General features: G+C 47.4%; 1 protein-coding gene across 9 annotated transcripts in view; it reads right to left on the reverse strand.

Annotated features, from left to right (window-relative positions):
- Positions 1 to 14444, reverse strand: part of ANK1 (ankyrin 1) — a 223234-nt gene that overhangs the window by 72497 nt on the left and 136293 nt on the right. For all 9 annotated transcript variants that reach the window (XM_080662604.1, XM_080662602.1, XM_080662598.1 and 6 more), the window contains 2 exons: positions 4610 to 4708; positions 400 to 498 (listed from right to left, as the gene is read on the reverse strand). In XM_080662604.1, coding sequence (XP_080518730.1) covers positions 400 to 498; positions 4610 to 4708 — 198 coding nt within the window. The remainder of the gene's footprint in view (positions 1 to 399; positions 499 to 4609; positions 4709 to 14444) is intronic.

The following is a 14444-nucleotide window of genomic DNA, read 5'->3' on the forward strand; positions in this document are numbered from 1 at the left end:
AAAAGGCCACAAGGTGGGGGCGACACTCCATGGAAGTCTGCTTCTGCCCCTTGTCTCCGTCAATCAGCCTCTCCCACACACTTCTCCTCTATTTTCACATGTCCCAGTCCCCATACACAGCTTCTCTCCCCAAATGGGTCACAACTAAATATACTATTTGGCTGGTTTACTGAACAGGGACCAGGTCCACAATGACCAACCACATCATGCTTAGAGTGTGTAGAAGTGTGAAAAAATACTAAAGATGCCTTCTTCATTGCTTGGAGACATATCACTAGCAAATCTAGACTCAGCTGCGCAGTGTGTGCAGCCCAGGAGCCAGTGTGCCCGCGGTGTAACACACACACAGGCGAAGAAGAAAAGAGCGCTCTCTAGAGCGGGGACCGGAGAGAGCCACACCTGGGACTGGGCGTTGACATTGGCGCCATAATTGACGAGCTCCCGGACCACCTCGTCCTGACCAGCGAGGGCGGCGATGTGCAGAGCCGTGTTCCCTTTCTGAAACACACGGGGAGGGAGAAGAGGAGGTTTCCCACCACGCCTTCATATGTGACTGTTAAAGGTACAGGAACAAGGATGCTGTTTGGGGGTGCGCAGTGGCTTTCTTTAAGGTCAAAGCGGGTAGACAACACACCTGACCCACCATCCATCTTGAGATAGTGCTGAAAGCACAAGCGGGACATTCTTCCTGTTCTCCGTGAGGAACTAATGTCAAAGAATAAGAAAGCCAACTGACTTCTCAACACTGATTGGCTGCTGGCAGGTGCAGCGTCTTGTCACCTGCTAACAGGCAGCCTTCTCAGGACCCACCCGGAAGGTGTGCCAGGCACGCGGCCTTCTCCGGACTTCCAGCGCCTCCCGACCTGTAACTGCAGGACAATGGGCTCTGCGGAAACGGAGGCCAGAAGATCCTACTGGCTCAGCACCCTGGATGCTGTGACCCACCAAGCGAAAGCTGGACCAGCGTGGACAGAGGGAGTGAGAGAGGAGGAGAGGGAGTAAAGTATCAAACAGAATAAAAGGGGTAGAAACATCTAAAGGAGTTGGGGGATAATAAAATGAACTATATCGAGGAAAAGAAGAAAAGCATGAAAGTCAATGGGGAAAAATAAATAGAAAAAAACCTGACAAAGGAAAATACAAAAAAAGATTACTTAAAACATTAATAAGTAAATGTTATGAGCAAGCGTTCACCAAATAAGAGAGAAAAGCTGGAAAGAATAAACAGAAGAAGAAAGTGAGATACACAATGGTCTTAAAGTCAACTTTTTAAAAGCTAAGAACCGACAACTGAGACTAAGAAACCAGTGGGGTTCTGAGGAGGCGAGTGGAACACCCAGGTTTTCTGGTCGGGATTCTTCCAGGTATTTCACAGGAATTCCTGGACGGCCTTCAGGTCCAGAAGGCTCTGTGGGTTCAGGATGCCAGCCTCCCTGCCCGGCTCCTTCCTGCCTGGATGTCCTGGGGCTGGAGCGTCAGCGTTTTCTCCAAGGATAACTCACCTATGTGTCCCCACTGGCACCCATGCTCGGCGAGAGGCAGGCAGGACAGGCCCCACCTGACAACCTCTGTCAAATATGGCGGGGGGGGGGGAGGGGGAGGGGCGGGGGAGGGAACGGGACAACAGCTGGACCCTTCTGAGCCTCCACTACTTAGAAGCAGAGATCTCAAACGACCTCATTTTTCCTGGTTCAGGTGGTGTCGAGTTTTTAACTATGCTAGTCTGTCCGTCTCAGGAAACTCATGCCCTACAAGCAGGGACTTCAGACCACTGCATGCGCTTTCGCCGTCCGTCTCCTGGGAGAGAAGGGTCCTCGTCCAGGTGGAACTGAGCCGTACGGGGCCTAAGCTCTGTGGCCACCCAGTCACCGCTGCCCCTAGCGCCCCCAGGTGGGTGAGGCGGCCCCACCACAGGTGCCCTGGGGCCCGGAAGGGGCTCAGATCTTTGCCTCTGAAACGTGGCCTGCACCAGGCAGGAGGGTCCTGCTTGCTGCTTCCCGAATTTGTCTTTCTGCTATCTCCTTAAGGCTCATTTGACAAACAAGGGAGTTCTTCCTCAGATATCCATCAGAGAGTAAGTGCCAGAAGTGACTGTATAGATGCTAATTAATCATATTTCACAGAAGTCCACAGAGCCCACGTTTAGAGGCCTTGGCACTTGGGTCCGACTCGCTCACTGTACAAAGTGGGGCAGGACTGTTGGCACCAGAACCTCCTAGAAACCGGGACTCCGAAGTCCAAGCCTCCCCTTTAGCGGAAGGAGGCGCACTGTGTCCATCCATTCGTTGGTCACTCGCTGGGCACGTGTGTGTCGGGCACTAGGTCAGGCATGGAGGGGCAGAGATGACTGAGTCTCGGGCTCCTTGCCCTCAAGAAGCTGTGTTGAAAGTTTCTTTCATCTGCCCCTTCTCGCCAGAAATCACTCTACTCCAGAGCTGCCCGTCTACACCGTGAAGGGGAGCTGGTTAGATGGGGACCCTGGCTGTGGATCTTGGCCCATGTCATCTTCCAGATCGGGGCTGAGGGCAGCACTGGTGACAAATAAAAGCAGAGGGAAGACCCTGGGAAGCAGCCACTCCCCTCCCACCCGCCCCCATCTGTGCACACACAGTAAGGCTCAAGAAGGCCCCCTGGCCCTGCGACACGAGTCGGGGGGGGGGGGAGGGGCTCTGTGTTCCCTGCCCCTCCCTCATATGAAGGAGCACACCCCTGAGAAGCAGGAAGAAAGGCTCAGCTATACTTGCCCCACCCAGACCCACCGTCTCCATGTCTAGGGTGTCCAGGAGCCTGGGAAGGGAGCTGGCTGCAGGCGGTGCTGGGTGGGTGAGTGGAGGGACTAAAGCTGCTCCCGTGCACCTCTAGCCTAGACGCTGAGCTCCAGCCTCTGAGCCATGCAGGTGGCAGGATGGGGGGAGAATGCATTTGTTTTGTGCTTCTAAAATTCCTAAGCCCAGTTTAGAAAACTGTATCGGTTTTAGCTTTTTATTCTTTCTAAACCTTTCTCGGGCTTGCGAAGCCCGTTACAATCCCCCAATCTGTATGACTGTCTCAGCCCACGGTTTCAGTTTCCCCTTGCCCCCCTCCCTCTGGATGGCATTCGGAAACCACGCTGACTTATAACATTTCTATAAATAACAAAGACACGCCAAGGGGTCGCTTGCAAAATAACAAATAAAGGGGGGAAATTCGGAAAGAGCCAAAGTGCTGAAGCACAGTGTTTTTGCTGCTCCTGGGGGAATGCCAGGGAAGACAGGCTGCTCCGGCCCACACAGATGGCACGCTGCTTGCAGCCAGGTGAGCGAGAGCGTGGGGAGAGAGCGCAGTTGCCCCCCCTTCTTTCCCTCCCCCCCTCCCCCCCAGCAGGAGCAGGGCAGAAACAGTGGGTGTTTGTCGTGGCCTCAGAGAAAAGTGCCCGCACACATTCAGGAAGAGCAGCTGTCTGTTTCACCTGTGAGATCTTTTCACCTCCGGGAAATGACATGAAAATTACAGAATTTTATCTCAAGAGATGATTCTACCTTCATAATATTTGGGCAGTTCACTTCATAACCATAAATTATATCTGTTCTCTGCATAGTGCTCTTCTGGGTCTCTGCTGGAGAGACGGCAAAACGTTTGCTGCGTGGGACTGAAATTGAGGCCGATGCGAGACCACATTGAATTAATAGCAGATGGAAGACAAGAGGCTGGAGGGGTAAGCCCAAGAGAAAAACCACGGGAAACGACGGGAAGGAAGGGAAGAGGAAACAGGACTCGAGTTAGTAAATTAGAGGCAATTTTTTTTGCTTGGTTTCGTGTTTCAATGCTGGCTGCATCCTGCTCACTGAACAGATATGATGTATGTATGTAAGAAATAAAACTGAGTTTGCAACCTGTAGATGTATTCGTCTCATGACTTTGGTTTCCGGACTGAGGCCACCAGTGTTTATAATCTATGGCTACGGAGAGGAACAGACGCTGTGAGAGGTGTGACTCAGCCCCTGCCGGGTGCCTCCTGGTAAGAGAGAAGGCTGTGCAAGGTAATCAGTCAGGAGAGGAGACAGCCTGGGGCTGACAGACAGACGAAGACTTGCTGAAGCAGGGTAGGCGAGAGGGACCTGGACTCTTCCGCAGCCCTCAGTGCCAGGCATCTCGTAGACTACACTATCTCATTTCATTCTCACGCCAATCCTGCAACTGAGCATTATACTCCCCATTTTACCGATGAGGAGACGGAGGCTTTTCACGGACTAGGTTGCTCAAGGTCACAGAGTAGGTTGCTCAAGGTCACCGAGTAGGAAGTATCTCAGGATGTGGACCCAGGGCACCTGACTGTGGGGCTCACGGTGCTCTTAGTCCCCGTATTCGAGCCAAGGACCCTGAGGAAGCATGAAGCCACCAGAGCATGGGGTTTATTTTCAGATTGATCGTCTATGATACGGATAAAGTAAAGGCCTACTTCAGGGACTCACAGAACCGGGAAATGATTGGAAAGACAAGAGAACATCAGAAGGATACAAACATGGGCTCATGAAGGGCTGTTTTCCATGCCAACGTTTTGGACAACACCTGAAGGACCCACACATTTGAATTGTCAATGTAAAGCTTCCTCACCACCTATGAGACGTACCTTGGTTGTGGTTTCTAGAATGATCTCTTTATGCAGAAGTTCAACCACCATCTTCACGTGGCCTTCTTTCGAGGCCAGGTGCAAGCCGTTCAGCCCATTCTGTAAAGAGCAGAGAGGCAGAGAGGGTGTGGTTAGTGGGACTGTGCATCCTGCGTGTCCTGCTGTTCCAAGCGGCTGGAACAGGGCCTCTTCCTTGCGAAGGGTGGAAGGGGAGAGCTGGAGGGGCCCTGAGTGGTATCAGCTTAAGGCCACGCAGGGCCGGGCCAGCCTCTGCGAGCAGCTCTTCTGTAAGAGCATCAGATAACAGGGGAGCAGGGAAAGAGGGGGTAATAACAAGACCACCACCCCCTCAATATGAATTGAGTGTGGGAAGCTCTCACAAAGCCAATGGATGACCTTGAAATTCAGATCTTGCCCAAGCTTTAGGCATCCACTTAATTGAAACGGTATAACTTCAACCCCCTTGTTCATTCATTTTCATGGCAGCAACCGGGAAAAGGAAAGAGGCAATACCAGTGCACCCTAAACATGAGTAGAGCCAGATGTCCATTTAATAAAATAATACATTTTGAAAGAAGGTCATATGAAAACTAAATGCCACCAACCATCTACCTCGAAAAAAGAATTAGTATGAAAATCGCTTCCTTGCCACCTTGTCATTCGAATGTGACCAAAGCTGGCAGTAGGGAAAAGGAAAAAAAAAAAACAAAAAAACAGAGCAACTGTTTTCCATGCCCAATCACCAGGCCACCAGGAGCTCTCAGGAACCAATGAAAGTTTCAGCTCTACCTGGGGAAGCTACTTCTGCGCCTGGAGAAAGCAGCCTGGCCCAAGTGCTCCTTATCCCTCTCCTGTTTCCTGGTCTTCAGAGACATGCCCTTCGATGCTTCCAAACTTTCTGGAAAAAGCTGACTTCAAAGAGTGCTGCTTAGAGCCACAAATTATTCTGACAACATGACGGAACTAATTTCAGTGAACTAAATTTCATTTCCAACGGATGAGTAGATCTTGGCTCCACAGAGAAAATGGTTTTAGTCACCAAGCAATCTCCATCCTGACATTTGTGTCTTGATCCTCTCCTGCTCCTTCCCCATCAACAGTTCTCACCTCTTCTCCCATCCCTCCTTCCTTCTCCTGGTTTGGTCAACTATGTTCTAGCATGTTCCTTTCTGGGGGGTGCCCCAGAAGACAGAGCCTGGCCACCAAGGTGGAGGGGCTTGGCTCCTGATGGTGTAATTCGAGGGGTCCCTTACTCACCTACCTTCAAATATCTCCACAGCCCCATCATGGGTTCCTGAAACTACTATTCTCCCTTTGTGTCAGGGCGTCGTTTCCAGGAGATTCCTGTTAAAACCAAATATTCTACCTGGGGATGGTAGTGCACTGGCCCTTAACAAATTAGTGCCCTTGCTTTGCTAAAACCAGCAGAGGAAAGGAATGAGAAACTGCTGAAGCAGAGACCAGGACAGGTGCCCCATGATGGGAGAATGGAAGGTGTTTACAACTCTCTTGGCCCAGGATCCTCAGACAGGGGAGCTGTAACAGGTGCCCTGGATGCCAAAGAAAAGAGTGGGCTCTGAAGGGAACTTTACCTACTTCCTATTTAGATCAGACTCCACCCCCAGTGGGCCAAATCTTTTTGCACATCAGCACAGCCAGCCTCACCAAGGTGTGTGGGGGTGAGGGGCAAGAGGTGGGGGTGGGTGATGAGAGGACACCTTCACCTAGTATTTCTCCCTGCCAATATCTGCAAATTGGATTTCCTCCTCTGGTAGATTTCAAACACCATTAAACATAGGGTCCAAAGCGGTTTGAATTATTCACACCCCAAGTGAGAATAAGCTTATCAGATAAAGTCTAGGTCAAAGCCATTTTGATAATAGAAAGGGAGAAAGTGATTGAAGGCAAGACAGCAATCTGTTAGGACAGGAATCTGGGGAAGGGGGGAGACCATTGGGCTGAAGGAAACCAGTTCCCCTCAAATCAATTTGCAAAACACAAATTCACTGAAAAGCAATTTGTCAAGTGACTGTGCTCTGGACAGCACTTCTCCAGCTCTGTGTCCTTAACTAGCCTGCCACCACTGCCACCACCACCACCACCGCCCCCCACTGCGCCACTGCGCCACTCCCCCCACCCCTCACCGCCCCCCCACCCCTCACGCAGGTCTGCACTGGAGTTTCTCCCTTCCCGAGGACTGCGATCTGCAAAGCGCCTTATCTAGACGGTTCTGGCGCTGAGCACAACATTCTGTGATTACGTGAGAACTGGGGTGGCGTTTCTTAGCTGTGGGAGCCTGGGCAGCTGCTGCAGGTGGCTTATCTCAGGGGACTCAGCTGTGGCAGCAGCGAGTGTGGCGTGTGGCGGGTGGGTGCCAACGGCGGGGGTGGGGTGGGGTGGGGTGGGGTGGGGAGTTCTCGTGCTCACTTGCACAGCACAGTCACTTTCCATGAGCATTCTTGGTCGTGAATGCCTCAAAGGAGGGAGACTGGCAAATCTAGAAGGAAAGCACCTCCGGTTTACTGCTACTGCTCCGGGAGGCTGGCCCTGGTATCTGGAGCCAGTGTCAGGATCTCACTCAGAGGGGATTCTAGACAGACTGTCTATGCAGAGCATGCTGGAGAGAAAGGGATATTAGAGGCCCTGGATGCTGGGAAATCAAGGACCAGAGTAGTCAAATGATTAGCTAAGGTCACACAGCCTTTCTAGGGCACAGCCACATATAGAACCAAGCTGGATTTCCCAGGAAAAAAGAGGGTTGGGGTTCCCCCTCCCCCGCCCCGCCCGGCCCTTAGGAACAGGTTTGTTTCTTTTTATCAGATAATGAAAGCATGTTTCCCCTTTTCTATTACCAGGCAGCTGCATCTCTCATAGTTTCCCTCAGCTCCAATCCGGTCCTGGCTCATTGTTCTCTTTCTTCTTTATGGTTTTAAAATGTTCTCACTTTATTTTTCATTTGTTTGTTTTCAACAGAATCACCCTCAGTTACTATCAAGTCTGACTGTGGTGATCTGAATCCAACGCCCTCATCAGAGCCACAGAACAAGCCCACTTTGGCCCAGCTACGACAGGTGTGAAAGGCCCAGGGATTTAATGCAGACAGTCACACAGGAACATGGTTATGACAAACATCTGTCTCAACTACAGTGTAGTCACAGCAGTCACCTCATGCTGAGCATTTCCTTAGTCTGATTCAGCAAATGTTTACTGAGAACCTGCTCTGTGCCTGGCACCAGGCTAGAGATGAATAAAACACAAACTCTTAGCTTTAAAGAACTCACTTTAGTAGAGGAAACAGATGCATTAAAAATAAATGCAAAATCATGTGAAAATGCCCCAGATGGCATGCATAAGCCTAGAAGTCGCACAGAGGAGAAAGAAGCTGCTCTGTCAAGGAGCTCAGGAAAGCTTCGAGGAGGCTGTACAAGGCAGCCTCTACACAGCCAGGGCTGCAAGTTCATTAACAATGGCAACATGCGAAGCCGTGCCCGAGTTTAGATTCTAAACCCACGGGGTAAAATTTTAGAAACTATGCTCCTAGCCTCATCAAGTGCCTTCCTCTTTCTTCCAGGAAGCATCTGAATTCAAGGGATGCCCAGCATCCCAACCTATTGTAGCGAGTTTTCTCCAGCAACTGGCCTCAGCAGGAAGCTGGCGGGCCACCATCCAGTAGCCGATACCACAGAATGCCAGAAAACTAACATACTGCACATGTACACAAAGGAGCTTGTACTATTATCTCATTAGATGCATAGCTGGTCTATACAGGAGACCACTTACGGTACCAAAGGAGTGTTTCGTGGATAAATACTATATTTAATGCTTTATTTTTTAAGCAAAATTTTTATTGCTATAATAAGAAGGGTTACAAGAGTACAAGCTCTGTGAGCTATTTGCTCTTAGCTATAACTATAAACAGAAGATGAACTATAATGTGCCACCCCTTCAAAGCCAGGATCCATGTGTCTGGTTTTAGTTAAGTTGTTTGTTAAAAGGCAGGCTGCTGAGTCTTGCTTTGTATCTTTTCATCTACGCTATATACTAGTAACCTTCACAGCCATTCCTCTTGACACCAAATGGCAGACAGACTGCTGGCGGGGGCTAGGGGGGCATGGAACCACACATATCTTCCCCCAAATAATTGGAGGATAAGCAAGAAGGAGGTAGAGGAATATGAGAGTAAATGCTTCAGCTAAATTGGAAGCAGGGGAGCAAAGTGAAAATTACTTGTGGCCATTTTTTAACCACATGCCTTTCTCAGAAAAACACCAGCTTGTCAGATTCCTTTTCCTAAAGATGCCTCCTTCTGGGTCTCCAATTACAGATATTAGACTAGCTGATAGTGTCCCACAGTTCTTGGCTGCGCTGTTCCACTTTTCTTTCCCCACGCTTTTTTATATGTTGTTTCAATTTTTATCATTTATATTGACTTATTTTCAAATTCTTTGATTCTTTCCTCAGCTATGAGCTTTTGAAGAAATTCCTCATCACCAAGGAAGTGGTTTTATTTTAGTTCTAGCAATTTGTTTGACTCTTTCTTATAGTTTTTATTTCTCTTCTGAAATTCCCCATCTATTCATGAATGTTGTCCACTTTCCCCATTATATCCTTTAACATATTAATCACAGTTATTTTAAAGTCCATCCCATAGTTCCAATATCTAGATCATCTCTGAGCCTGGTTCTATTGATTGTTTTGTCTCTTGACAATAATTTTTTTTTTTTCTTATGTGTGTGTTGTAATTTTTAATTGCATGCCAGACATTATGTGTAGAAAGAGCAATAGACACTGAAGTACATAGCATTCACACAAAGAAATGGACATGCCTCTTCTTTTGTGAAGTTTTAGTATAGCAGGGGGTGGGGTAGGGGTGGGGGAGCTAAATCAATCTAATCAAGAGTTGACCTAGGTCTGGGTTTTGTTATTACCTTTGGTATACCACAGTCTTCAAATTCCTCTAGAGGTAGGCTGCTGTTACCTTGAGCTTAGAGGAGGAGCTGGGTAACAGGGTTTTTCTGTGTTCTCAGTCTCCCCTCAGCTTCCAGCTATCCCTGCATGCCTGTGCCTCAAAACAGGGTCATGTCTCGCCCCTCTCCCCGCAGGGGCATGCTCTTCCTTGTTACAAGATGCTGAGCATGTGGGGGAGTACAGAAGTTCCTTTTAGTCCTGGTCCAGCTTCAGTCAGGCAGGCTGTGTGCCCGGAATTTGGATTATTTTTGTTTGTTTTAGCATTCCTTCCCCTTATTTTTACACTTGGTCTTGGGTGGAAGTTTATTGCTCTCCCTCTAGTAATAACAGAGGAATAAGGTCTCCTTGTTGGTGTAGGATCCTGGTTCAGGATTGTTTCCTGCCCTTGCCCAGGAGTAGAGGGTTTTGCCTCTACCTTTCCCCGGGCAGCCCTGGATCTCTGCCTGTGACCTGGGGCAGGACTGTTTCTTCCCTTCCCCAGGGCAGAGGAGTTTGTTTCTATTCCATCCCATGGAGAATGAATTTTTGCCTGTGGTCTGAAGGTGAGAGGGTGAGGGTGTGCTTTTGCTTCACATGAAGGAAGAGTCTAGAGAAGCGGGCAAAGCTTTGTCTGTTATTCACACACACACACACACACACACACACACACACACACACACTTGTGCACGCCTCTGCCTCTCGCCTCCACAGTCAACAAGGGAGACTCTCTCTGGTATCCTGACTTATCCCTATATTTCTCACGAGCACCTCATGGAGGCCTGTGGAGAAAATCTTGTCACAGACACACTGGACCACATTGGCCTCTAAGAATTTGTTTTGATTTTAGCTTGTATGGTCACCACCTCTTTCTTCTATTCTCTGCCAAAGATGAAACTGTGGCCCTCTCCTTGGAGGGACCTCTCGTCCCTCCTTGGAATCCAGTTAACTTGGTGGCCCTACTACTGCAGCCCTCTGATAGGATCGGGAAAAATTATAATTTTGTACAACATTCAGCCTTTTCTCATTCGTAGGGTGGGAGCAATGTTCTTGGAAGCTTTTCACCTCCTACACACGCCTTACACTGAGCCTCTGAGGCTCACTAGCCCCCACATGATCTCATCCCACATGGTTCTAATACAGCGGACAATCCTTTAAGGTTCCTTTTTTTTTTTTTTTTTTTTTGGCAAAAATATTCATGGCAAGCACACACACCTGGAATTCTTCATCTGCCTTTGCTCTTTTTCAGGTAAAATGTCAATTTAGAGGATTTGCCTGAGAAGCAATCTGTCTGGTGGGAGTCGCAGGAGATCTCAGCCAGGCGGTATTTGTTTTAACATTTTTCAAAAGAAGAAAAAAGTCATATTCAGCCTGAATGATTTAATTTGGAGTATTTTTTTTGTACCAACTGTGAGAAATTCCATTGGCAAAATACACAATTCCAGACATTTGTTCTCAGCAAATCATTCTTCTGTTTAGCATCTGATTGCCCCAATTACACTAATTGATTTCTAAATGTACAAATACAGTAGGCATGTCATAGGAAATTTAACTCTTATCCTGTCCACAGCAGAGGACGGTTTCAAATAGAAAGGATGTGGTACCCTAAGATCCTACATCTCTTTGAAAATTGCAAGAACATTGCAAAAGCTGGTGCTTATATTCTTGGGCAGACAAACAGCCCTTGCACTGCAATTCTCATAGGCCTTTATTTTACCTGCAAACACAGCCTCCATGGACTGGCAGTCTCAAGCTGGGTCCTGAGGACCTCAAGGCTCACCTGCCCCCTCCCACCCTACACCCTTGACACTCACTATTTCAGTCCGCTACCCGCTTTCTTGAGTTAAGCAGTGCATTTCCAGAGGGCTAAAGGTAACGTGCTGATGGAGTATTAGAAAGTATGACCTTTTTCTTCATAAACTACCATGTTACTGGTTCAGTCTATCAGATTAGTTGGTTGCTATCTAGCCAGTCTCGGAGGCACTGGAGCACTGGAAAAGATGTTTCAATGGAGAAGGAAAGGACTAGAGTCCTGGAAAGAATAGGCCAAGAGCAGTGGCAGAGAAAGCCAAGAAGTATGGGAGCCAGAGTGAACAAAGAGAGGTAACTTTGCCTTCATGTGACACTTCACTTCACCCATGTGGTCAGTAAAGAACCAATCAGAAGATCGAGGTTGTATATGTGGAAATGTGTAGGTTTTTATATTTAATCTCCCACTTTGCTACTCAATCTGGATTCTCTTTTAGTTTGTTATGTCTGTTGAGAGAAGATAAGTATTATACTCCATGTTACAGACATTTAATTCCCCAAGTAACAACCAGCCTGAACATTTGTGACCTCTAGCTTTGCTCTATTATTGGTTTATATTTGTGAAGCAACACCACTTACATTATATATTTGCAAGTCTACAGCCCTGAAACAGAAGAGCAAATAAGAATTAAGCACAGTTTATGAAGAAAAAAAAAGAAAGAATTGAAAGGATTCTGAATCCTTTCAAATCCTGAAAGTGATGGAAAAGAGAGAAACAATACGGGAAGAAAGGCAAAGACCATGGAAACCAAGGAAGGCAGAGGAGATGATGAACAAACAAGAGATGATGAGAAAGGAAAGGGGGAGTGACCATCACTATGGGTTGACTAGATGAGGAAATGAATTAAGCGGCTAGCAAAAACACTACTACTCCAATATAAATTTTGATTTCTTTCCCCAAATTGCCTGCACTAAATTTTCAGTCAAAACAGAAATGAAATCAAAAGTGAATGAGAGTTTTCCACCTTTTCCTCTCTTCCTTTCCTTCCCTCCCTCCCACTCCCAGCTCAGGGATATGGGCATCTGAGGAAGCAGGGCTGTGAACCAGTCTGGTGTGTGAGAAAGAGGAGGGCTACTCTGGTGTGGTTTGGATATTGTAAATAAACACGTACAGGATGATGCGAATTAGTAGGAATCAGGTTTCTCACTGTTCGTAGGGACTCACAAACCTGGAAAGAGGAAAGGCTAGAAAGAAACCTGAGGTGTCAGTCTAGAATGGGAAGTATTGGCATGCTGCCATGGATGTTTAAAAGGCATGTACCTAGATGGATGCAGAAATAGTTACAGATGTGTGCGTACACACAGGCACATGCAGCGACCGGCAGCAATGGGCACATCAAGTGACCAGATTTTGGTGTCTAAATATCATCCTCCACTGAAAGGAACTTTGGGAAAATGGCTGATCCAGGGTTGAGGCAGGGAACGTACAAAACGGCCCTGGGACAAGTTGTGCCAAAAAGTAAGAACATACTCCAAGAACGTTGAAGACACATCAAAAAACAAAGAAGCCAGATGATTGAAAGGGCTCCTATTGGCTTAATTAAGCTTTGAACATCAAAATGAAAAATATGAGATTACTACCCATCAAATAAAGTAAAAACCCATGAGTCAGTACAGATAGAAATAAATAATGGGGAGGAGGCACCCACAACAAATCAATGAGGGAGGAGGAAAAGCTTATCCTTTAGTAGAATGCCAGCTAATAAATGTAGAATAAATGACAGAGATGGAGAATCACTCTTTGGAACCTCAGAGTGGTAGTTAATACGGGTAGAAGACAAATGTATGCCAAGGCTGGTGGCTGGAAATTTGATGAGGAACAGGGTATTGGCATTACATCAGAATATTCCACCCATATACCCACCCAACAAAATACTGATAAGCTACAAAGGGGAAAAAATCATTAACTGTGTAGTAGAAAAACCTGGTAGACACCAACTTCACTAGGTGATCAGGGTTAATATTAGGAGGGGTAGAAAGGGAGCATAATTTCTGGGGTATTCCTACCAGAAATGCACTGCCTTAATTGGGTCATAAGGAAACATCAGCAGACACAGTTGAGGTTCAAATTACGGAATGGAAGACTGTCATAAACATGAGAGACAGGCAAAGACTGGGGAAGTGTTTCATACTGAAGGAAACTAATGAGACATGACAACTAAGTACAGTGTGTTCTAGATAGACTCCTGCAACTAAGAGCCTTAGAGATGGAGATGGAGACGGAGATAGAAAAAGGGATAGAGATAGAGATGGAGAAAGTAGAGGTAGAGATAGAGATAGAGATAGAGATAGAGATAGAGATAGAGATAGAGATAGAGATAGAGATAGAGATAGAGATAGAGACAGAGATAGAGATAGAGATTAAAGGAGAGTTTAAGGGGGAATAATGAAGGGGAAAGGATGGAGCGAGGGAGAAAGGGAGGGAGGGAGAGGGAGAACAATCTCTCATTGTTGAGACAGTTGTCAAATGTTAATGGAGTCTTGGATGGTTGTGTTAATCAATGTTGATTTCCTGATCGGAAGGCTAGTAGGATAGTTATGTGGGAAAGTGTCCTTACTTTTGGGTGGTGCACACTGAAATGTTTAGGGTGATGTGGAATTACATCATATATAGTATATATTATAGCTAGCTAGATAGAACAAATACAATAAAATGGTAACAGAATCTGGGTGAAAGAGATGTGGGAGTTCTTTGTACTGTTCTTGCAACCTTTTTATATGTTTGAAACTAATTAAATTTTTAAAGAAGAAAGTGGAGGTAGGAGGGAGTAGTGGTGGAAGAGCCAGAGGCAGGGTGTCACTCTGGGCTCTGGCTAGGGCAGTAGAGGATGGGTGGCCGTCAGGGTTTCTGCTCGTCTCAGGACACAGAGCCAAAGTGAGGAGCTGAGCAGACATGCCTCATGTCTAATGGAGAGGTGCAAGCCTTACCAGAGTTCAGAGATTATTGCAGGATGAAAACCCTGGAGTGCCACCGAACGATGACAGGAGAGCAGCCTACAGCCCCACGTGGGAACCAGCTGATGGGGAAGCCTCTCTCGGAGGGCAGGTGTCGGGTTCTGCAGGGCCATCCCACCTGCAGCCT

This window comes from Plecotus auritus, assembly GCF_963455305.1.
Source record: "Plecotus auritus genome assembly, chromosome: 3".
Lineage (NCBI taxonomy): Eukaryota > Metazoa > Chordata > Mammalia > Chiroptera > Vespertilionidae > Plecotus > Plecotus auritus.